This window comes from Bactrocera tryoni, chromosome 5 (genome assembly GCF_016617805.1).
Source record: "Bactrocera tryoni isolate S06 chromosome 5, CSIRO_BtryS06_freeze2, whole genome shotgun sequence".
Lineage (NCBI taxonomy): Eukaryota > Metazoa > Arthropoda > Insecta > Diptera > Tephritidae > Bactrocera > Bactrocera tryoni.
This window is the reverse complement of record NC_052503.1, coordinates 20,531,477-20,555,554: the sequence shown is the minus strand read 5'-3', so window position 1 is coordinate 20,555,554 and position 24,078 is coordinate 20,531,477. Positions and strand designations below refer to the sequence as shown.

At 36.7% G+C, this 24,078-nt stretch overlaps 1 protein-coding gene across 1 annotated transcript in view; it reads right to left on the bottom strand.

The window, feature by feature from the left end:
• LOC120777048 (protein still life, isoforms C/SIF type 2) overlaps positions 1–24,078 on the bottom strand; it is a 334,899-nt gene that overhangs the window by 194,809 nt on the left and 116,012 nt on the right. The window contains exon 5 of the mRNA XM_040108159.1: positions 4,872–5,054. Coding sequence (XP_039964093.1) covers positions 4,872–5,054 — 183 coding nt within the window. The remainder of the gene's footprint in view (positions 1–4,871; positions 5,055–24,078) is intronic.

Genomic DNA, 24,078 nt, shown 5'->3' with positions numbered 1-24,078 from the left:
ATGTGTGTGCATCCTTTCATGGCAACTTAAAAACGAAGTGTAAGGCAAATATCCCGCGGGAAAAGCACTTCATGCCACAACAGCTGCAGCGGCAGCAGGTGAATGGGGGGTGACAGGCAGCTGCAGCTGAAGTAAGCGGCTTTCTCGCAGCTTATGAGGGGGACACACTGCATGTGCCTCCCTGCCCGCACGCGCTTTGCAACTCCACATGGCTGTAGTGGCGCTGTCTGCTGTCTGTCGTCTGTCTGTGCGCCTAATTGTATGCAACGTACGGCGATGATATGTGAGTTTGTGCATATAGCTTGATATATGAGTGTGTGTTGATTTGTACATGTGTTGGTGCATGTGTGTGTGTGTGCCTGTTTGTTTGTTTGACTGTTAATAATAAATCATGCCGCCTTCATGACTGTCATTTAGCTGCATATTGTTGCTGTTATAATGCCGTCACCACATATACATACATATATGTGTATTGGTGTTTGAGTTGTTTTATTATTGCGCCGTTTATCCTGCTTGTTATCCTCACACGTACACACACACACACACACACACGCACGCAGGCAGTTAGCAAGCGTGCAATCTAAAAAGGCAATCGTTGCCACACCAGCCACAAATGCCTTTACATTTCCTATGAATAGCTGAGTGGAGTTGAGTGCAAAGTTGAGCGCATAGACTTCTGACTCTTGACTAACTGTTTATCTGTCTGTCTTACTTTAGTCCCCAGCACTTCTCCACTCTGCAACGCCCCCCATCCATCCACCTTCTCTCTGAGCGCCCGCATTATGAATGTGCGAGAATATTCTGTTTTTCAAAACAGCAGCAATGGCAGCGCACAACGACAACAACAACAAAGCCAACAAGTCACGGCAGCTGCATTAGTTGGCTTGAATGGCGGGTTGAATGCTTGAATGAAAGATTGCAGCTGCTGGCTGATGTTTGCTGATATATTACGCGCTACTAAGCTCTATGTAAGTCCTTGCTGCCATATTTTTTTACTTGAGATCACAGCCGGCTCACAGCTCTACATTGCTGGCACCAAAATTGTTCTTCTTTCTGTGTTTTTTTTTTGTTTTCGCACATATTTTATGGCTGTGTACCTCAGCCTCACACATTTTGATCTATACTTTCGCATGTGACTGATTATGTGCTCGTTCTGTTGTTGGTGTGTGCATATTTTATTGCCTCTCGCCATTGCTGGCGCGTGATTTTCATAAAATAAATTTTCGCTTTTCCCGTAAGCGCGTTTGCTCTCGGCATATCATTATGGATAATCATAACTTACTATTGTGCTGCTGCCAACTTAAATGGCCAAACTTATTGTTGTCTTTATGGCACATATAACGGTCACATTTGTTAGAAAAACTAGCCAACACCTGCAGGAATGTGAAAAAATAAAGCTTCAGGAGGGATGTATGAGCAATAGAGCGCTTTTTGGAAGGTATTTGGGATTTAAACAAAATATCTTTGGACTTCAAATAGCCATCGGTGGGACATTGATGCAGGAAAAAAAGTATGTTTGCCATTAAACAAGGAAGAAAAGGCCAACAACTACAAAAAACATAATAAACATAAACAGATTTTTTTCTTAATTTTGATCGAGCAGTTTATATGGCAGCTATATTTTAGAGTTGTCCGATCTGAACAATATATTCGAAATGATAGCGGTACCTGGGATCTTTGATGCCTAGCCGAATTCCATGTAAACTCGTACTTTGAAAAAAGATTTGTGAAATTTTTATTTAATCCAAGCGAGTTGAGGCGAATGACTGTTTTTCGAAAATATGCCTCCAGTTATCATGGCTCCCTCTGGACTTCAGTTTATTTAGAGCATTTGAAGTTGAATATACATATGTATAGTAAATCTGAAAATTTTTTTATACTAAAACTAAACTAAATAAGGTTTCAGACAGGGAGACTTGCTGAGTGGGGTAAGGGAACTCAAGCAGCTGGATATAATATTTTATGAGATGTTGGGTTTTGCTGATAATAACGGTATAATTGACCTATATATCCCTAGTGCCATACGGTCTTATTTATTCAGATTTAGTTTTTAGAATTCTGACAATTCGGATTAGTGATGAAAGACAACAAGGCGACATAATATCAGTTATAGCATCGAAACTTTTTTTTACTTAGAAACGAGCACCAAGTCTGAAAACAAACTCAGCGCAGAATCAGCGAACGAAAAGGAATGAAGAAGGATTATTAATGTGTCGGTTTATTTGAAGTGTAGTCAATAAACTTATTTTATTAGACGCTTCGAGATAGAGCCTCGATAGCTATTAATACCAATGGTAATAACAAACGCGAGGGATCGAAAAGACCAAGTGGCGTAAAACTCTTTTAATTGAAAATACGAAGCAAATGATTCAAACTCTATCCTAAATGAATAAAGAACTACCAGGAGATTTATAACATAAACGAAACGAAATAAACCAACCAAGTTTGGGTAGGTGAGCAGTGAGACGTACGTACACTATACATAAAGGGTCAAGTCCAAAGAGTTTGAAACAAAAGTCAATTGAAAGGCAAAGGATGAGATTTTATAAAATGTTACTAGTGACCTCTGAAAGAGAATAAAAGCTGAAAGCCGCCGTCGTAAAACTGATATGAACAACCTTTTGATAAGAAATATGTTGTCATTTCATGACATAAGGGGTTAGGGATAGTCATAATTCTGAAATAAATCCGACAAATGCTTTTCAATTTATTTGATATTTAACATTTGTTTAAAACTTCGGTTTCAGTTCCAGTTAAACAAAGTGTTTTTTGATTTTTGTTAGCTAGTGACCACTCTAACTTGAAACCCACTCGGAAGATTTCAATAAAGTTTATGCTTGAAAAGCTAGTGCCTAAAGAAAGAAACTTTTTTTGTTTTAATTTCGGTTTTTAAAAAACCAATTAACTATTTTTTTTTCTTGTAAGTCGGAAAAAAATTGTATGAGCCCGCAATTGTCTTAATAAAACTAATTTTTTTGCTTTGTTGACTCTGGATGTATATCTAGAACTAGGTTTGGTCGCGGCAAGGAGCTTCTCTGGATCAAAACAAACAATTATTACTTTTAAAATGAAGAAATAATAATTTGCTGTCGAAACAAGAAAAAACGCTAACTTCGGTTGCACCGAAGCTAAATACCCTTCACAGGTGCATTTCTGTTAGTAACTATGTGTTCAGTTTGTATGGAAGCTACATGCTATAGTGAGCCGATCTGAACAATTGCTTCGGAGATTACATTGTTGCTTTAGGAAATAATATATACCAAATTTCGTGAATATATCTAGTCAAATGTGAAAGTTTTCCATACAAGCATTTGATTCCGATCGTTCAGTTTGTATGGCAGCTATATGTTATAGTGGTCCGATATCGGCTGTTCCGACAAATGAGCAGCTTCTTGAAGAGAAAATGACGTTTGCAAAATTTTAAAACGATATCTTAAAAACTGAGGGACTAGTTCGTATATATACAGACAGACGGACAGACGGACAGACATACGGGCAGACAGACGGACATGGCTAAATCGACTTAGCTCGACATACTGATCATTTATATATATACTTTATAGAGTCTCCGACGATTCCTTCTGGGTGTTACAAACTTCGTGACAAACTTAATATACCCAGTCCAGGGTATAAAAGTATAGACAGGATGTCTTAAAATTAAAGGATTACATGGGCTTAGGGGTTTCAAAAAATCGAATTTTTGTCTTATTAAATTGCACGACATCTTTATAATATTGTGCAAAGCTTTCAAGTTGATTTCAGTAATCGTTTCGAAGATACCGCCTTGAGAACTTGTGTGCTCGAGACTAGCTAGAAACTGTGTTTTTGAAGTCTGTAGGCAAAATTTGTCGAGAAATACTCGACCAATTTTCATTAAATTTTACATAGGTCTTTGAGTTACGATACTTGGGCGAAGAATTTTTATTTTTTTTCGATTACAACTATTTGAAACAAAATTTTCACTTTTTGATAAAATTTTTGGCCAAAATCCAATTTTCAATATTTTCCCCTTCGCCCAAGTTCTAAGTAAAAGATTTAACTAAAACACGTATTTTTTCACTTTAGATGATCCTGTAAAGAGTTATCCCGAGAGGTCACCGGAAATGGCGTCGCAATGGCCGATTTTAAACTATTTGTTTCCAAAAACTTCAGCATTTTTTTAATAATTTTCGTTTGAAAGAATAAAAAATATTTATTTTTTTAAATGAAAAAAAAATTTTTTTGAAAAAGGCCGTTTGTACCTGAGGAAGCCCATGTAACTCCTTAACGGAAGATTTCAATCATGCGTTAACTTTGGCACAGCCTTCAAATATAACCCTCACCCTTTAAGAGTTTGAATCGGTATCACTACGATTCAACATGTTATAAAAGCGTTCTCACTTATCATACTACAGATCATCACAATACATTTACTGAATATTATACATAAAGAACAATCTCAGAGGAGTTCACAGCAAGAATTGGTAAAACACACTACAAATCTGGTGGTATTACAGTAGAACTGGAAAATCAAGGAATGATGGAAATATATGAAGAAGGTGGGCAACGAAAGAAAGATTAAAATAAAATACTTAAAACACATATTTTTGAAAAAGCTTTGGAGCCTGAGTGATCTGAAGTAAAGACAATTTTAAATGCGAGTGAAGGGAACGATACTTTTCAAAGAGTCAGTTCTGAAGAGCCAGTGTCGGCACGCGCAGACAACCTCTGTCTCCTCTTAAACAACCAAATCACGTCCATTAAATTATGTCTATATCTTAAAGAGTACCGTCCCCTCTTATTCTTTCACTTTCTACCCGCTACTCAGCCTAACACTTTAAGAATTCACTTGTATAAATATATAAAATATGTGTGTGTATGTTTGTACTTACTTTTGGATTTGGCAATTCGCCGCTCTGCAGCGACGCCATGTAGCAACGCAAGCGGAACTGTTCGCAATGTAGACGCTCCAAATTCTCTTCCCATTGTAGGATTTGTGTTTGTATTTGATGGCGCGTATCCTGGTCGGTGACAACGGATTGCTGCAGCTCAGCCATGTGCTTCAGCTTGTGATCCTGCGGAATAGAAAATGGCGAATAGCAAATAGTGACAAATCAGTTGAAATCGAAAAGTTGCAAATTTCAAAGAAAAAATCGTTCAAACTGGTAGACTTATGTACATACATACATAGACAAAATCTCAGCTCTGCATGTGTGTGCGTTATTTTTTGCAATAAAATTCGGATTTTATGCGCAACGATAGCGCTGAAAAGTGCAATAGGTCAGCTGGTTTTGTTGTTTTTACAGCAGGCTAACGCTGACTGCACAATTTTCAGGCGCTGACACGTAAAAAACATAAAACAAAAACTGCATTTTATGTGCAGTCATTCATGCTCAGCAGGTGTGAAATTTTTCAATCCAAGTTTTTCTTATTCTCATTCAGTTTTTGCTCCCCTTTTTTTTGTTTTTTTGTTCTTCGCACATGTCTATTCAGATAATGGTTTTGTACAACATAGTGCATTCCTGCATCTTTGCTGTGTTTATAGCGCTTGTTGATTTTAATCACGCGCCTTAATGTAGGCAATATATTTTGCATATGAATGCATATCGTTTGTAATTATTCATCGTGTTGAATTCTCGATTATATAGCCAGAGAATTTCTGCGAAGTTGAAACTGTACTGAAATGAAGCTTCTGAGCTTTTTAGTACAGTGTTCAATAAATACAATTAAGAGTCTCTCGAAGAGCCCCTTACATTACTCACTTCTTCAACAAAACTGGCCTTAGATGATCTAGTTCCGCAAAGAAGTTGATTCGTGAAATTGGCTAGCCCAATACTTATTTTTATTTGGAGCCGTTATGCCCATCCAATGAGAGACAGTAACCAAACCAAACCGACCACATCCTTATTTTGTTGAGCAGCTCCCTTCAAATACGTGTGCATTCACTTAGATAGCAAGGCTGCAATACTGGCCTGATGCCTGCTAACAGTGTGCTCAAGACTAGTCAAATAGACCTGTCATCTTTAAGAGTAGTACAAATACTTTGTTATGGCTAGTCATATCGGAATCGGTGGAAACTGCAAATGTGACATCTCGTTAGAGAGGTCACTCTTGTCTCAATTCATTAAATTAAACTGAGTCGATCTTTAGCTGTCAATCCTTAAGCTCCAAGATCCCTCTAACCCAAAGTGGAACCCAAGAGATCCTCTAAATTGCTTGCTGTTAGTAAGGTTAATCTCCCAATTCCATTAGATCAGACAGGGTTGGTACTCCGTTGCTATTTTGCACCCTAGCGTTAGATCTCACCGCCCGTGAGCTTGGTAAATACTAGTTAGTAAACAAAACTTATAAGACTGCAAGATTTTTCTAACCCAAAGTTGAAATCAAGAGATTCTCTAACTTGCTTGCTGTTAGCAAGGTTCATCTTCCGGCCATGGTAAGTGTTCTGATGGGAAACTGTTCAACAGACTAACATGCGAAGCGGTGAAATAATTTGTTGGAAGCAAATTGCCCAAGCCCAAGCCGTCTTATCTTAGTTCTGGTAGGCTCAAAGCGCTGCTTCGATCTATATGAGTCTGGTGATCCATATGTTGGAACTTTGGGAGTAAGCACGGATTACTATTCCTAGTTGTTCAAGTGCGATTCTGCTTTACCTTTGATGCGAAGATAAGCCTTCTGAGTTGACCTAACCTAACCAAGATGCTTGTTCCGTGGATCGAATTTTTGTGTAACCGAGATACAAGGTACGTTCCAAAGTAAACAGGACTTTTTGAATCTAGCGCCCCTAATGGCGCCATCTATATATCAACTGGTGCGTTAGAATCTGCTATCTTGTACTTATCAAAAACAGTGTAATCTCAAACCAAATTATTAGATTAACTCTGACTGATTCTCAGCAGTATCTGATCTCCAGAAGGTTCCCCATGAATTTTTTCATTAGATCTTGGTTAAAGCTTATTCTGTACAAAATTTTCAATAATGGAAACTGATGTACATATAGTTTCCTCAGTGTTCGGCTACATTATCTCAAACATCTTACTGCTCGAAAATTTGATGTTCTTCGAACCTTTTCGAGTTAAAGGGTTTTTGTTTTTACAAAAGCGTAATATAATATTTAAATCAGAAATAAATAAGAAAATAAGCTGGAAGGTAAGCTAGTATTTTTAGATCAGCTATGGCCATGTCTTGAGCTCCGTCTATTATATTCAGCTTATCAGGGAAACTGAACCTTTCTGAAATTTCTGAGAGATCATAATAATTCATCTTATAATTATATGTAAAGAGTTGCACAGTTCCCGGTGAGGGAAACATGTCAGATTGAAAGAAGGGTATCCAACAGGATTAAAGCTGCGCGTAACAACAATCAGATTATTCTCTATGGCATTAAAATCGCAATAAAATTTTGCAATTACTGAAGCGAATTATTTGTGGTGAAAATAAGTGGGAAACTACTGCCAATCTCTAGCAAAATTGGTTGTGCTCAAATCGCGGTGAGCCGGTGTTTGGTAAGATTTGGCAGGAAATCGTCTGCTATAAGCTGCTCACCTACATCAAAACTTTTAATTCGAGTCTGTGCTGTCAATAATTGGACTTACTGGAGGAAGCATTTGTCCAAAAGCAGCATTAGCTTCAGATAATAAGGGAGGAATGGTGTTTCATCAGGGCAACACTAGACCACACAAATCGTTAGTGGCTCGACAAAAGCTTCTGGAGTTCCTGTTCCTTTTTATGGTGAATGAGATTGCGGGTGAAAAATTTTCTTCAAGAGAAAATTACGAAGATCGACTGTGACAGCTCTAATAGGGATGCAGGTTACTATGAGAATTACTTTGATTATTAAATTACCTACAAATTATCAACAATTTATGAGGGTTATATTTGACCTAAATGGATCATTCCTACTATGCCAATTAAAATCTTCAATTTATACATAAATAATTTTATTTACTAGACTTCCCTGAATTTTTACGAAAATATAAACTCTAATGATAACCACTATAAATAATAGGTGCTCCAAGAAGAAGTACTTTTTCCAATAACTGTTTTCACAGATCACGCGTGAGTCGTGGAAAGCTTTCATGTTACGAGCTGTCACTTCGCTGAGCACATAATTTTACGTTTTGGGTCAGTCGATTGGCCACCAAGATCGTGTGATGTCACACCGTTAGACGTTTTCCTGTGGGGATATGTAAAGTCTAAAGTCTATGCGGACAATCGCGCTACCTTTCAGGTCTTGGAGCAAACATCACATGTGTCCTTAGCCAGTTATCAGTATAAATGCTTGAACGAGTCATAGAGAGTTGAATTCAACGGATGGGCCATCTGAGACCTAGCCGCGGTCAACATTTGAAAGAGATAATCTTCAAAAAATGAATGCCAAAGAATGTGCTTTCGAATGATAATAAACATTCCCCATCAGATTTGAAATTTCTGTGTTTTTTCTTTAAAATACATGTAGTAGGGAACCTTTAAATGGATCACCCTATATAAACTATTTCCCTTTCTAAATTTCATTTCAAAAATTTATGAGGTTAAAAAAAAAAAAAAACAATTCCAAGAATTTGCTGCATTATGATGGCGGGATAGCTTGAGCTTGACCACAACTATCAATCATAATTATAATTACAAAGGCGACAGATGTGCCAACATACAAGTTGCGAACGGCTTCCGAGAAGGTCGATTTGCCTATAAATGTCGCAAAATTAGGAAAATATATAACATGTAAGTGCTTTATGAGTGTATGGTATATATATTTATCTATGAAATGGGCGAAATATGACTTTCTGAGCGAAATTTGATTTTCATAGACATTGCTTCAAGCAATTTCGGATGGCTGAGTTCAAAAGTTTGCAGCAGAAATTCTTCAAATATGACCAACTCTCGAAAACGAGTTTGTGAGAGAATGATAGGAACGAGATGGGTACACACGCTCTCAAGAGGGCAATACAGAAAAAGTACAAAGAACAAAGAAATGCAGAAAAGGAAAATCCACACATATGCAAAACACACACACACACACATACAAAATTATGGAATGGGAGCCAAGTGTTTAGAGTAGATCGGGGGACTTGCGTAAAGTTGTTGCGAACAAGCAACCGCAAAAAGTATACCGCAAAAGCGACAAACTTGAGAGAAGCATAGGAAAAAATACAATAATAATAACAAAAAAACGGTAAATATATGTAGATAAAAAGTGCAAACAAAAAATGAGTAACGGCGGCAACGGATGTGGCAGGTCGCATTGCAATTGTCGGCCAAAGAGACAGTTGTGGCAGTTACTTGGTAAGCATGTGGCACTTGTGAAAAGCAACAAAAATGCAAACAATAGCAACAAAAAGTGCACAGAAGAAAAACAAAACCGAAGTAGTTAGTTAGTCACACAACAAACGCAATCGTAAAGGGAATTATTTAAGCTTTTGTGTTTTGCATTTAAACGTTTGGTAATTTCTCCGAAGGGAAATAAATGCCAGGCGGAGGTAGCTATGGCAGCACTGGTAACATGTGTGTGGATGAGTGAGTATGTATGAGTTTGATACTCATATGTATATGCAACCAGATTCACAAGGTACACTAAAGACAGAGAGAGAGAGAGTGAGAGAGGAGTACAATCAGGGAAAGGGAAATAGGGAGAGCGTGTGATATAGAAGGAATGTGATGCTGAGACAAGTTGTGAGAGGCAAATTGTGGATAAAACAACTTGGCGTGTGTGCCTCGTTGGCGTAATGACAAAAACAAGGCAAAGTTTTCGCACAAAAACAACTACAAAGTTCCGTGACTTTCATCGCAGTGGCAACACATGCATAGCACCTTGGGGACCTGCACGCAAGTGTGTGTGCTTGTGTGTTTTTTAAGTACTTGCGAAATATTCGTAACTTTTTTGAGTGGCAACAACAACAAAAAAACGGAACATTATTAAACTTCGGTGAGGTTCAATTTGTGGTTTAATATTAGTATTGTATTTCTGGTAAATATTAACATTCACCCGTCTCATCGCCACCAGTCTCGCTCGGCACTCGAGGAAAATTCAGAAAATGACAATAACAATTATGAATTTTGTTAAGTTGGTTTAATTTTTTATATTCGGAAAATATATCAAAAGTTCAAAGCTTAACCGGGCTTAAAGGTATGTATATATGCAGGGATGAACGAGCTGAAAAGGAACAGACGGTTGTAACATACGAAAGACACATTTCTGCCCACGAATGCTCAGCACTTTCGAAGTCTGTATGAAGCGATGTGTGTTAGAGTAACAACTTCGGTTTGGCAGCACCATCAATATTGGGTGAGATGATGAAGTTTTTGGAGCCTCCAAATGTTTTTCTAATGTTCTAATGGGTTTATAATAAGAACGCTACCCCAAAAAGTCGAAATTATTCAAATTTACTACCGAAATTCAAAGTCAGTGGCCTCAACCTCAGGAAACAATCCACACGTACTTCATGAGTTAGGGTTTGGTGCGGTTTTTGGGCCGACGGCGTCGGTGGGCCGTATTTCTTCCGTGATGATCAAGACTGTGAATGGCAGTCGCTACCGTTCAATGAAAATCGAATATTTTTGACCCAAATTGGATGAAATGGACTTGAACAATATGTGATCCCAACATAACAGCGCCACAAGCCACGCAGCGATTGTCACAATTGATTTATTGAAAACCAAGTTTGGTGAACGTGTTATCTCTCGAAATGGCCCAGTAAATTGTCCGCCTCCTTCGTACAATTTGATGCCGTTAGACTTTTTCTTATGGGGCTACGTCAAGCCTATGGTCTATGCCAACAATGACGAGTGGAGAAGCACTAGCCAGTATCTTATTTAGGATTACTGAGCCATAGTATTTATCTTTTTCAATAACGAAACTGTTTCTTTCTTGAAAGCTGGGTAAGCTTCTATGTGTAAGATGGAGTGAAACTTGGCTATTATCGATACTCGAACCAACTTCGAAAATAGTATAGTGACAGTTAGATAGGGTTACATGGCTAATTCACCAAAAAGGAGGGTTACAATACCTGCACTAGTCCTTTTGAAAGCCAGATAAAAATTGCTGTAGTTGGATATCAGTTATCGGCAAAGCGTTTTGAACTTATAAGAAATCTGCTTAGATGCTTTATTCTTACTTTCTCCAGTATTTCAACAGGAGGTCTTACAGTGTGAGATCCGAAATCATGATCTATTAAAGGAGGAGATGCAAAAAAGAAGTGTTAAAATGATTCTATCTTATCCTCTTCCAAGAAGATTATGCTACTGACGATCGAGCAGTGCCCAGTTGGAACTCATATAACTATAGAAAAGTGAACTTTGCTTTGAGTTGTTAGTATCTGACTTACTTTTTCCGAGTTCACCTGTGACCCATTCATTAGTGAACCGCAAGAAGCTAGTGGATTCCTACACGTTCACATTCTCTGGTGAAACTGAAGTACCTGAACTACCAAGCTCATCAGACGTGCAGTTTCTTCCGACTCCGCTGTAGGCAACCAATCTAATAATGAATTAATTCGATGCTAGAGATCAGAAGTATAAACCCAAACCAGTCTAATGATGCTGTATATAACTCGATGCCAGCGAGTTGTCGAAATATTCTTTTACTAGACTCCAGCTCAAGGCTAATATTATCACCGATCTGCTATCAAAGTTGATAGTCACTACTATCAAAAAGAAGTTAATATATAGTTCCGGACAGTAGACTCCTACACCAATCCACTCCGCATGACCGATACATCCATAAAAAAATTCATCGCCTCTCTTTTACAGTGACTCCTTCCCTCCCATCCCTACTTCGTGACAGTGACAGTAACAGAGAACGATGTTATTAACCAAGACAGCTTTAATTTTCCTGCTTACCTTTGAGAACTGTCAAAACTAAATTGAAAACTATCAAAATGTAAAAGCAGAAATCTATTGGAACGCCTTTTTCCAAACAAGAGAAAACTTGTTTGAGATCTCTCAGCATTTTTGGTGTGAATGAGTTCATTAGCGAGTGAATGAAGTTAACGATTAAAGTACCAGTGAGTTCACTAACCCCACTACCCAAATATATTTTTCAATATATACTGCTGTTATTATATCCAAACTTCACTTAAACTCCCAATATGTATTTCTTCAACAGTGTTGCAATGACCAAATGTCAAGATGCCGCTTACTGTGATGTTGACGTTAATGGACGACAACGCGTTATGGCTGACAAGTACAGTAATGATAAAAATATATAACTTCCGCCTGCAGTTGCAGAAGCTATTAGCGGCTGACTATGAGCTGCTAACTGTCTACTTCCCCTCAGCCACATTCTTTTCAGCTTTTCCTGTTGCTTCGGCTGCTACTTATGCGCTCTGACGATTGTCATAATGACATGAAGCTGTTGTTGACACTTCGCTGCGCTCTCGGCGCATAGTTGTTTTTGTGGCTCGGTAAATAGTTGTGAAATAGCGGTAGGAAGTTGTAAATGTGTGTATATGTGCGGGTGTATGCTATTTGATGGCCACAAATGCATTTTTCTAGACACATTTTTTCCCCCACTGACATTTCTAAGTTCACTGTGCTAGCAGTCAGTTGATTGCTATTACAAATACATTTGTATGTACATGTGTGTTCGTGTGTCTTAAGGCTTGATGGCGTTCGTCTTTGAAGAATGTGGAATGTTGGCATAAGTCACTTCTAGTTTCGCTTCTAAGTTTTGCAATGCAAGACAACTTTTTGAACTTAACGGTTTTCTTCTTTTATTTGGCACATATTTCTATGTAGTGGCCACTGTGTTGGCGATGTTCGTTGCAGGAAAATTTTTAATTAGGACTTCTTAAGGTTTTCTCTACGAAGAAGTAGAAACCAAAACTTGTATTTGAAAAGTTGCAGCGAAGTTTTAGTTTCAAAATTTAAATTAAGATTTTCATATCTTTGAGTAGTTTAAGAATTTTTTTTATGAAAATTGTGAGATAATTAAAATTTCTGAGGCAGACGCTACTTTTCTTGGCTTTTATACAATTTTTAAAAGAAAGTTGAGTATTCATCTTGAATAAATACCTGCTGATCTGAGTGAAGATTTAATACCAATAATGGGGAAGGGTTTGGTTGATCGTTTTCTGACAATTCACTCTCGCATCTCTTTTTTTTTATTTGAAAAATTTTTATAAAACTCTTATATTTTTAAGAATTTAGTTAAGGCTTTCGGATCTTTTATATACTTGGCAAAATCCATTTTTAATGATCTCAAACTATTTGCTTGAATCAGCGATAAGTTTCTTATTCCAAAACAGGTCTCTACTGGTTCGTAACTCCTTGACCCAAGAACTTTCTATCAGTCAAGTTTAGCATCATTAGGTGCGCGACTTCGATAGATATGAGCGATGCTCCTAAATGTATGCAACGTTCTATCATTTTTGTTAGCATCATTAGGTGCACGACTTCGATAGCTATGAGAGATGCTCCCAAATGTAGGCAACGTTTAAGCTATTATTAAAATAAAAGAATTTTACTACTTTGAAGATTTAAATTAAATGTTTTATTTCGTTCTCTGGTTAAGGATTCTTAAAAGCTCACATATTTAGATAATAACAGTGAGCATTATTACTCAAAAACTCAGCAAATCACATTGCACTGAAGCCAGAATTCCCTTAACAAGTAAAGAGGTTTACACATGAGAACTTGATTGTGATAGTTTCCTTTTAAATGAGTGCTATATAAGATAGTGGTCCGATCTACCAAACTTCTTTAGATGTTATATTATAGTTTTGCCCTGGCCAATATGTTAGGTTAGGTTAGGTTAAAAGGCTGATATTTGCGAGACTACGAATTATATCACCTGGACTCTGCTAGAGACCATTGTCCCAGGGAAGGTGTCTAGTGTCGACCTCATCGTTCTCCCACTAACTTTGACAAGTTGGATTCTCTAAATTTTTCAGCCTCACCGCGTGAGTACTAGTAAGGTCAGTTGTTCCATGGACCTTTTGCGTTCTGGGCCAGAAGGCTTTCGTAATCCCACAAGTGCTGTTTGCTGACCAAGGCTTACTGAGCTCACGCGAAGCTTTTAGATGCAGCGCTTGACTGTACATCGACAGGGGGACATCTACTCCGACCCTAATGAGATGAGCATTATTTTAGAAAAGGTAATGTACAACCATGGACACATAGTCCACCTAAGAGTTAATAGCGAATTAGTTTTTGCCTGTTTTAAGAGAAGAAGCTTACCATAAACTTTATCTTATGCAGTCTAGAAACCACTTTACCATCAGAAGATAAATGAAAACAAAAATCCATCAACCCTTTTTCAACAAATAATGCCATTAAAACCAGATCATCAAATAGAGCAGTGAGGGACGCTTGGCCTTGATCCTTTAGCAATAAATACCTTCCTTAAATGGTCTATACGTAGCCTCTCCAAAAATTTTGCAACTCGACCGAACTATACCCAAGTACTGACTTATTCCCTGAGCCAACCACTAACTGCTACTGAATTTCCGTACGAACACATAATCACCTTCGGATTGAAAGCGATTCCATTCTCCACCATGGCACACATAATCCAGAGATAGTGCGATTTACCGCTTGGCTTATTTACATATACATACGTACGAAGAATGCCAACAGCTTCAGGTAGGCATACATTACCGTACCGTGAGTGAATGGACGCGGCAGGAGAGACAGGAAATAGGAATTACATAAATTGAAAGCATCAAAATAATTGGAGCGTAAAAACCAGAGCAACTGCCGCAAAAGCGTTAAACAGGTTGCCACACTGCCTAGCTTAACGGCATGTGTAACTGTAAAATGCCAGCCAAGCTTGGCAGTGAGCCGGCAGCGAGGATGAGTGCAGTGAGCGTCGCATATGACGGTGAAATTATATGAAAAGGAAAGTAGCAGAAGAGGCGCTTACAATTGCACATTGTAGACTCTGCTTAAAAAAAGCAAGAAAAAAAGCTCCGCATGTGCTGCTGACTACCGAATTTGTATGCTCACATTACAGTTGGTATCCACTAATATAGTGCAGCTGTCTAAAAACAAAACAAGAAAACAAAAATGGAATATGTCTCCTACTTTTTTCGCATGTGTTTTGATTTGTTGCCTTCTACTCATCAGCATAATGATTGCTGCACAAGCAAAGGTTCTTCACAATTGCAACTGACACACAAAGAGGAAAGTGAAATTATATAAAAATGTTAAACCAAGAAAAATAACATAAGCCCGAAATGATACAAAAAATATTATCAAATAGTTTTATATTTTTTATTTATTTTTTTTTGGAAATGAAAAGAATGTTGAAAATGGCAACAGAGGATTTAAATGTGTCAAAAGTTGCCGCGCTCTTCAACCTGCTCGCATATTTGGTGTATAAAGGGTTGGTGGTAGTTAGAAGTTTTCATATATTTTAAGTAAAATCTATATTTTTTTATTTATGTGAGTTTTTACTGATAATTTACAACAACTATTATTTTAAAACAATTGAAAATCACAGTATTTAAAAAGTTATTGAAAATCGTTGCCTACATGTAGGCGCTTTGTTGAATTTAGTGAAGTCACCTACCACCTATCAAGTGAGTTCGAAAGCTTAAATACTCTTCTGTCACCTTGGAAGTAGAAAATTATTTCTGAGGTGGCATAAAGTTGCATAAGTTTTGTTCCGGCATCTTTTTGGGTTACATTAAAAAAGGTTTATCTAAAAAATATTACAATTTTAACTAACTGAAGGAAGGATTTCCAGCAGGAGAAGCTGCAAGGGCTCTGAAGAAACATCCGTCTTTCAAAATTACATACGAAGCCAGCACTTCTACTAGAAAGTTTCACCAACAATTTTAAGGGGAAACATTTGAGAAAAAATTCAACGAATACTCGGATTTGGTTATATCCGTTGTGCATTTTCTGAGATATGAGGAAGATATTACATATATTGATTTGTTAGAAATATAATAAAATATGTTATAAGTGTTGTTAAACTTGGTAAGCGCCTAATTCTTTGACATAAATATTTATTTGGCTAAAAGAAAAGGAAGTAAATATCTCCAAATTCATAAATTCTTTTGAACTTTGAATTCGCCGCCAGAGACAAAATAATAATATTTTAGCTGACACTGAGGAATACTATATATCCAATTGCGAATTTCAAAAACCGAATTCTGGGTTATATATATATATATACACGTATATTTTGGAATGCATATGTATATTTGAGAATATTATCGGAAAACTTGAAGTTGATCCAGCAAATAGTTTCGAAGATATTAGCGGATTTGTAATATTTTTTAATCTAGAGAATTCGGTACCCAAAACTTTAAACGAGTTCTGCTCGTAAGGCTGTTTACAGAGTCGGGGAGGAAAATTTCTCCGAAATGGCATGCAATGTGTAAACGACTTTCTTCGAAATATTTGCCCGGTAATGCAGAAAAGAGTAATATTTGTGAAGACAATTTGACACCTCAGAGTGGTAGTGTTAAGACTTATTTTGTGAATGGGAGCTTCCGGCTTTTGTGAATAATATAACTTTTAAATAGTTCTTGGATCATTATCTATATTCATCAACATTAATAATAAGTTTATTTGAGTTTTAGATTTAAGATTGTTCTAAGCAGAAAAGTCCTCCTCACTGCAAGTATCTTTCATTTTGATATTCTTCTGGATATTTTATTGAATACACAGTCTCTTCTCTAACACAAAATTCACCACAATATCGCAAATGTTACACCCTGTATAATGTTGATATTCTACGCGCTCATGTTTGAGTAAACAATTTTGTTGGCGACAAAAGTAAGTAACCAACTCGCGCACAACAATTCATCAACCAAAGTGGTGGCGGAGATTAAGAGTTGAACAAAAGCGTAAAGCGTTAAGTGCAGATGTCAGAAATTCTACTTCGTTTGAAGTTGTTCTTCCATACTTGCGTGCAAGAGAATGCAATTATTTTAGTACTCATACTTAAAATTAATTGTTTGACTTCTGGTTAAAATGGAATGGTGGACATTTTATGTTTTTCCTTGCCAGAAAGCAAGTAATTACATTAAAAATGATTATAAATACTTTTATTTTTATATTACCGAGTGGTAAGCTGAGCAAAAGTTATATATGTATATATTTTTGAATTAATCTTTCAAAATTCTCATAGAAAAGTAAAAACCATTCACTTGAGCCATATATATCATAGAACATTTTTGCATAGAAACTAGTAGGAGATAATATTTAACATCATATCGGTAGTTTTCTATCCTGGCCACAATTTATAGATTTAAATGAAAATCAGTGAACTGACCGCTGAAGAAAACGTACTTCTGCGCGATATACATTGCTGTTCCACTAGTTCACTCTTACGAATTGCATCATACAAAAAGTATTGCCTACATTTAAGCGCAAAAGAAGGAGAACGGAAAATCAAGTACATATATAAATATAAAGAAGGAGGAATTATGATAGAACAAAAACATTTTTTAAAGTAAAAATAATAAATTAAAAAATATAGCTTAAAAGAAAAATATAAAGTTTTAAAGAGGAAAAATATTTTTAAAAGAAAAACCAAATTCGAAATTAATAAATTGTCAAAAGATAATAAGGTATTTCCAAAAGCCATACAATTTACTGAAGAAGTTAGGCTACAAAATAATCTTAGAAATTCCTTGTCAAAACTCACTTTCTGTGACACAAACTTACGTTTACGTTTACAACAACATCGTCATCAGTGATGGCGTATATTTCTGACTGTGTGGGTGGTTATTAGTAAAACCACCATGTTTCGAAGTTGCACAATCGTGAAGAGGCTCACAGATTACTTTGTATCCTAAAATTTTTTTTGTAGTGCAACACAAAGGACGAATTTCTGTCCAAGTAAGATTCATCGATTTTGCATCAATCCCAACTAGTTTCTATGCAGCTCGATTTACACCATAAAAATGGAGCCGAAGTAACCATCAATGATGAGCACTATGGGTGAATTTTCTACAAATTTTTGTCAATATTAGATTGAGTCCCCTTTTATATTTATAGGCAATTCAGAAGCAAATACTTTTCTAGACGAACAAAAATTACTATCGGTAAGTCTCTTATCATTTCTGTTCTATTATACCGTGAAGTAGCATGGTCGTTGGCGAACCGAGATGAGAAAGTTTTTGGCGCTTCCGAGCTGTTTTCCCCAAAGTCTTTACAATTGCCTCCGTGAGCGATGAGTACCGATGAAAATGGACCCAACAGCTGTATGCTTCAGCAGGTATGAGCTTTTAGTTACCGAATGATATCCGGAAATATGTAATATTTAAAATCCAACTAAAAATCCAACATTGACACCTATTGCTGCTCTATATGTTTTACCTGTAGACATAGCTGGGAGTCGTTTGGCGGTTTACACTTAGTGAAGCTGTGTTTATGATGTACCCCGGACAAACTGTTTCACTGATTCGTTTGCATCCCTTATAACCTAGATCAATGCAATGCAGAACTTTCTCCTTGGCGAAGCCTCAAAAAAATGGATGCGGTGAGCTTTTGCGCGGATGAATCGAACTTAAGCGGCAGAGTAGATGTTGGGGTCTTTTGTCGAGAGCTCTCCATGAACTTTAGTTTCAGGCTATCAAACCATTGTAATGTGTTTCAAGTGGAGGTGGCTGCTTTAAAAGTAACATTAGATGCATTACTTTGAAGTTTCCTTCAGGGAGTTGTGCATTCACTCCGATAGCCGAGCGGCTATACTGGCTCGCTGATTGTGTGGGTGTGCGGTCGCAGCGCAATTTCCGGAAGCTACAAAGCTGTTGAGCTTGTTAGGGCGAACAATCTTTCTACAATTTCATCGGATTGTAAGTGAGTCGGTTTTCCGATATTTTCTTGCGTTCTGGCATTGGCCTTTTCGAGTTCCAGTGAGCTCAACAAACGCTGGTCGACAACGACTGCCGCAATTTGTATTTACTGGACACTGTCCAATAGGTTTATACGCGGAGGGACTAAGTAATCTGCCGGTCGTTCTTTGCCAAGGTTGCTTGGAGAAAAATGAGGTGGAATCATTTTGTCGCTTCTTCCTCAATTGGCCGGATTTAGCCAGACCGATATTGGGATACCTAGGTAGACACCCCTTGGTCTAACTTACCGAAATACAAGGGACTGATATTAGCCGTTTTAATAGATTTGTGGCGGTGTGTTTGTATGTAGAGCGGTTTGAGCTTCGCCTCTTAGGAGTTAATAGGTAACACAAAGGACGAATATCCGCTCAAGTGTGAACCATCGATTTTGGATCAATGCTTTAAACTAACCTAATCTGAGAGAAAAATATGGAAAGAGCACCATTTTGAAAGAAAGGATTTACGATCATAGACACGAAGTCCGACAAAGAGTTAATACCAATTAATTTTTTGCCCGAATACAATGCGTTCTTATCGTTTTAAGGGAAGAAGCTTACCATTAAGCCTTCTTTTATGCAGAAAATGAATCGTAAGAAGCTTGGCTCCAGTACCCTTTCAAGCCTCCAATTAATTTTTAATGCAGACAACATTAAATATTCATCATTCCAATATTATTGCGCAATGATTACATTAAAGTCTCACTTGGCCGAACTTATGCGCGAGCGTTTATTTTCAAATTTCATTACCATTGTGCCAATTGTAGTACCGTTATAATTGTTGTGAGTTCGGGAGATGCTCTCAATAGCAGGAGCCGTAAAATAACGGTAAACTATTGGAAAAACGCAGTTTGTTGTTTTTTCTCGACAAAGTTGCTGCCGCGAAAGTTTACCATGTCCGCGCATAGTTTGTTGTTGTAGTTGTTGTTGTTGGCGGCATGAAATTGTGTGGTCATGAACTATGCCGCGCTTTGCTCATTGCTTTTCATAACTTGAAAAATCGTGGTTTTTTTTAATGCTAACGCCATTGCGGAGTAACGAAAGCAGCAACAGCAGCAAACCGCTGGTAGCATATTTTTGTTGTTTTCATTGCTCCTGTTGTTGTTGTCGTTGTTGCTGCTGCAACTGGTTGATGTCGCCACAAAGCGTAAAATAAGCATAAAATGCTTTAATTAGCCACTGACTTTCTACATTTCATGTTGTTGTTGTTGTAGTTAGCACAGGCTTTCGTCGCTACGCTATTCATATTTTTGCTTGTGTTTTCAGCGTACAGTTTTTTTTAATTTTTTGATGTTTTTTTGTTTTATATTTTTGCAGTTTTTTATGCTTGTTTTTGTTGCTTCTTTTGTTGTTGTCGTTCTGTTGCTTTTGACGTTGGCGAACTTTTTGCCAAAGCTGCGGCATGAACGAAAATTTTAATTACCACTCGAAAGGAAGTCGCGAGGCCAATGAAAACCGAAAGAAAATTGCAAACAAAAACAAAAAAGTGAAACGAACTAAAAACAAAAACAAAAAAATGCAGAAAAATGGTCCGTGAAAAGTCAACGTCGCAGCTGCAATTGCATGCCGGCAGCGCCTGTCAGCAGCGCCGCCGAATTCGAACGATTTCCAACGAACGCAAATGAAGTTTACAGCGTCGAACTTTTCCCAAGAACACTTACATATAAATTGGTAGAAGCTCGAGGGGGAGCGGGTGCTGAAATACATAGTTCCACGTAGCGCTCATTGTAATGCCTTGACAGAGTTCTATTTAAATTTTCGCCATTCTTCGTGTCTGCGTTTTATTATTTTATTAGTTGTAATGGTTTCTTTGATTCTTTTTTCTTTCTATTTTTTCCTTGACTTTTATTTTTTTGTTTTTAATTAAGTTTTTACATTTCGATTGCTTTGGTAACTAATAATACGTGCTTGAAGTTTGATTGCATCATTTTGCATTCTCCAACGGCAATTGTGGCAAAGAAATGCATTTTTGTACTAATTAGTTTGTGGCATAGTCTTGAGCAAATCAGGAGAAGTGGTTCTCCAAAAAAATAATCCAATTTGACATTGAAGTTTGACAAAATAGTTATGCAATGTAAAAACTTTACTATTTTAATTCAAACATGGCTAGAAGGCTTTGTGAAAATGCAGAATATATAGAATTAATGAGTGATTTTAGATAATAAAGAGTAAAAATCTATTTTTAATACACTCACTACGAAGTGGAAAATGAAGAAGTTGGAAAAACTCGAGCAAAAATAAGCACAACAGCTGGGCTGAAAAGATCGTAGGCGGCTACATAGTACACTAGGCATCAAATGAAAGTATAAATATATTACATGCTGGCGACCTCAGAGAATTCACTCACTTCCAACCTTTACGCTTAAGAATAAATTCATAAAGCAAATCACCAAAATGCAAAGTTGTGCAAATAAATAATTGGAGTAAAATTTTACACTTATTTTTTAAACAAAAAAAATTAAAATTAAAAAAATTTACTCGATCGAGAGTGATTAGTCTTCGCTGGTGAGACATCAAATGAAAGCATAATTTTGGTTTTGGATAATTTCTTTCAAGCTGAAACTGGATTTTACAACAGATTTAATTTGCAATTATTAAGTGAATCTCTGTTATGGTGAATATTTTTTATATTTTTTAGTGAAAAATGCGGAAAACTGAAAAAATTTGGAGCTTAATTGTAGAAGAAAACAAGAGAGGCAAAACGTATCAAAAATATCTGAAAATATTCCATTTCGATCCGAGGGGCAAGCAAGTTTTGAATGACTTATACAAAGACAAGTTGCTGAAAAACCTAAAGTTTCATCGATAAAGAGTCTATTAGTACGATTTAAAAGAAACTTTGAACATCTGGCTTTAAAAACTATGTTCCAAGAAAACTACCTATGATTTCCATTGCGAATAAAAAAAACTGGAATTTGCAAAACAATATCTATGGTACGTATAGCAACCACATTTTGGCGTGAAGTAATTTGTACCGATAAATCCAAATTAGAGCTAAGCAGTTTAAGAAACGTAAGCAAGTGTAGTGTATAGCTTATGATCGCTTAAAATCACGGTGAGGAGAATGCTGCGTGCGTCTGTGATATGTATACTTTCATTTGATGCCCAGTGTAGATGTCAATACTGGGATTAAACCTATATGATTGTTAGTCAGCCACAACCATCAAAAGATACGTGTTCCAACTTAACAGTTCGAGCTATAAGTTTATGAGATATAGTATTTTGAGTGAAGCTAATTATATTGGTTTATAAGAAATGCAAGAAAGCATTGCTTTTTAGCGAAAAAAATAATGTTGAAGTCAAGGTTGAGCTTGATGAACATTACTCGGACTCTGCACTATGAAAATCAACCATGGAAAAGTCGTTTGATAAGTTTAAAAGAGGCGAAATGAGCACCAAAAACGATGCACGCACTGGACGTCCCAAAGATTGTGTTACTGGTTAAAATGTTCAAAAAGTTCACAAAATAATATAATATGACCGTTAAGTGAAGTTATAGAGAGCTGAGTCTCTGAGAATGTCAAAGCAACGCGTTGGATATATTGTATATGACTCTTTAGGTATGTAAATATAATGTTATAAAAAACAAAATTTTCTATGTTACGTTTTTAAAACTTTTCAGCTCACCTGTTCAATCTATATTCATTTTAGTATTATAAAAAAAGGGAAAAACAACTTCTTAATATTGAAATAACGGAAAGATTATTGCAACAGTAACGTAAAGGAGAAGAAATAGTTTCGTCATCGATTAACGGTGGCTTGATTTTTGTAATTTATCGAACAATCGATTTGGTTTTGTGTGAAAGAACAAAGGGACTAAATTTGGATTGCAAAATTTGAATGGATGCACGAATCGAATTGAAACCAGAGAAAGGAGCATTTATTGTTTTCGCTCGGTTCGAGAAGGCGCCGATAAATTCTTTTCAATAGATGTACAAAATATATCGAAACTAGATAATCGAGAATTTAACATATCGAAATGGTTCCATTAATAGATTATGAAATGTATAAACTTATAAAACGATGGAAAATAATTCGATTTCACAAGATCAATTCAGCTATGGTAAAATATAAAGAAATGTAAGCTTATAGATTTTTAACAAACGGCTTACCACCGAAGTCGCCAGAACTAGTCTGATGAATGAAGTCTTATGTGGAAAATTGAATGCAAATTTACATATTGATTTCTAAGGATTCATTGTTTGGTATAAATTCAAGACACTTGATTAGAATCTAGACTTCACTGGAAACACTCGTTTAGTTGCCTGAATTGACCTAAGTGGCATATGGTTCATTCTTATAATTTTCGAGTTGACAGCTAACCTCAGGAGCCAATTGGAAGCGAAATTTGAAATAAAAAATTTGACGAAAATGGCTCAGATTTAAGCTTAAATATATTTAATGTTGAGTCTGAAAACTATCTGAGAAAGCACAATTTCGTAATGGTGGAAGTTTCACGAAAAATTAAGTGGCAAAATGTCCGAAAAAATTATAAAAGTGAATGAATAAACAATATTACTCTTCACTATTGCATCGATTCGACATCAAGATCAGAGTTAAGCCAAACTTTTGGTTTAACAATCTCTTCGAGTTACTTATGAATGCTAGCTGATGTTAGCTTCAATCAACTTTCGGACGAAATTATACAAATAAATAAATAGACGTTAATTATTGTTATCTGAAGGATCTGTTAGAAACACAATTCCTCTAAGCTGACCCAAACCATTCAGCTTCTTAAAGGCTCGTTTGATACAATTGACCTCAGAAGCACACATATGATCTTGAAACACTAACAGCGCATACCCCAAAGTTAAGGCACATATCTGGCTCAATGAGTATGTACCGCATTTGAGACGAGGAGCAACTTGAAGAGATTCAATACCTGCCATTTTATCCAGTAAAACCAACGATTTGGTGTAGTTTGTGGGACGGTGGAAGCAGATAATTTCACGTATTGAGCCGATCGATTGGCCACCAAGATCGTGTGATATTACACCGTTAGACTTTTTCTTGTGAAGTTATGTAAAATCTGGGATTTATGCGGACAATTCTGCTTCGATTGAGGCTTTGGAGTAGAACATCGCGTGTGTTCTCCAATTACCAGTCGAAATGCTTGAACGAGTAATCGAAAATTGGACTCAATGGATGAACCATCTGAGAAGTAGCCACGATCAACATTTGAAAAAGATTATCTTCAAAAAAGAAATGCCAAAGAATGTGCTTTTGAATAAGAATAAACATTCTCCATTAAATTTGAAGATTGTGGGTTTTTTTTTAGAAGTACTCTGGGTGGCATCCATTTGAAGGTGAGCTAA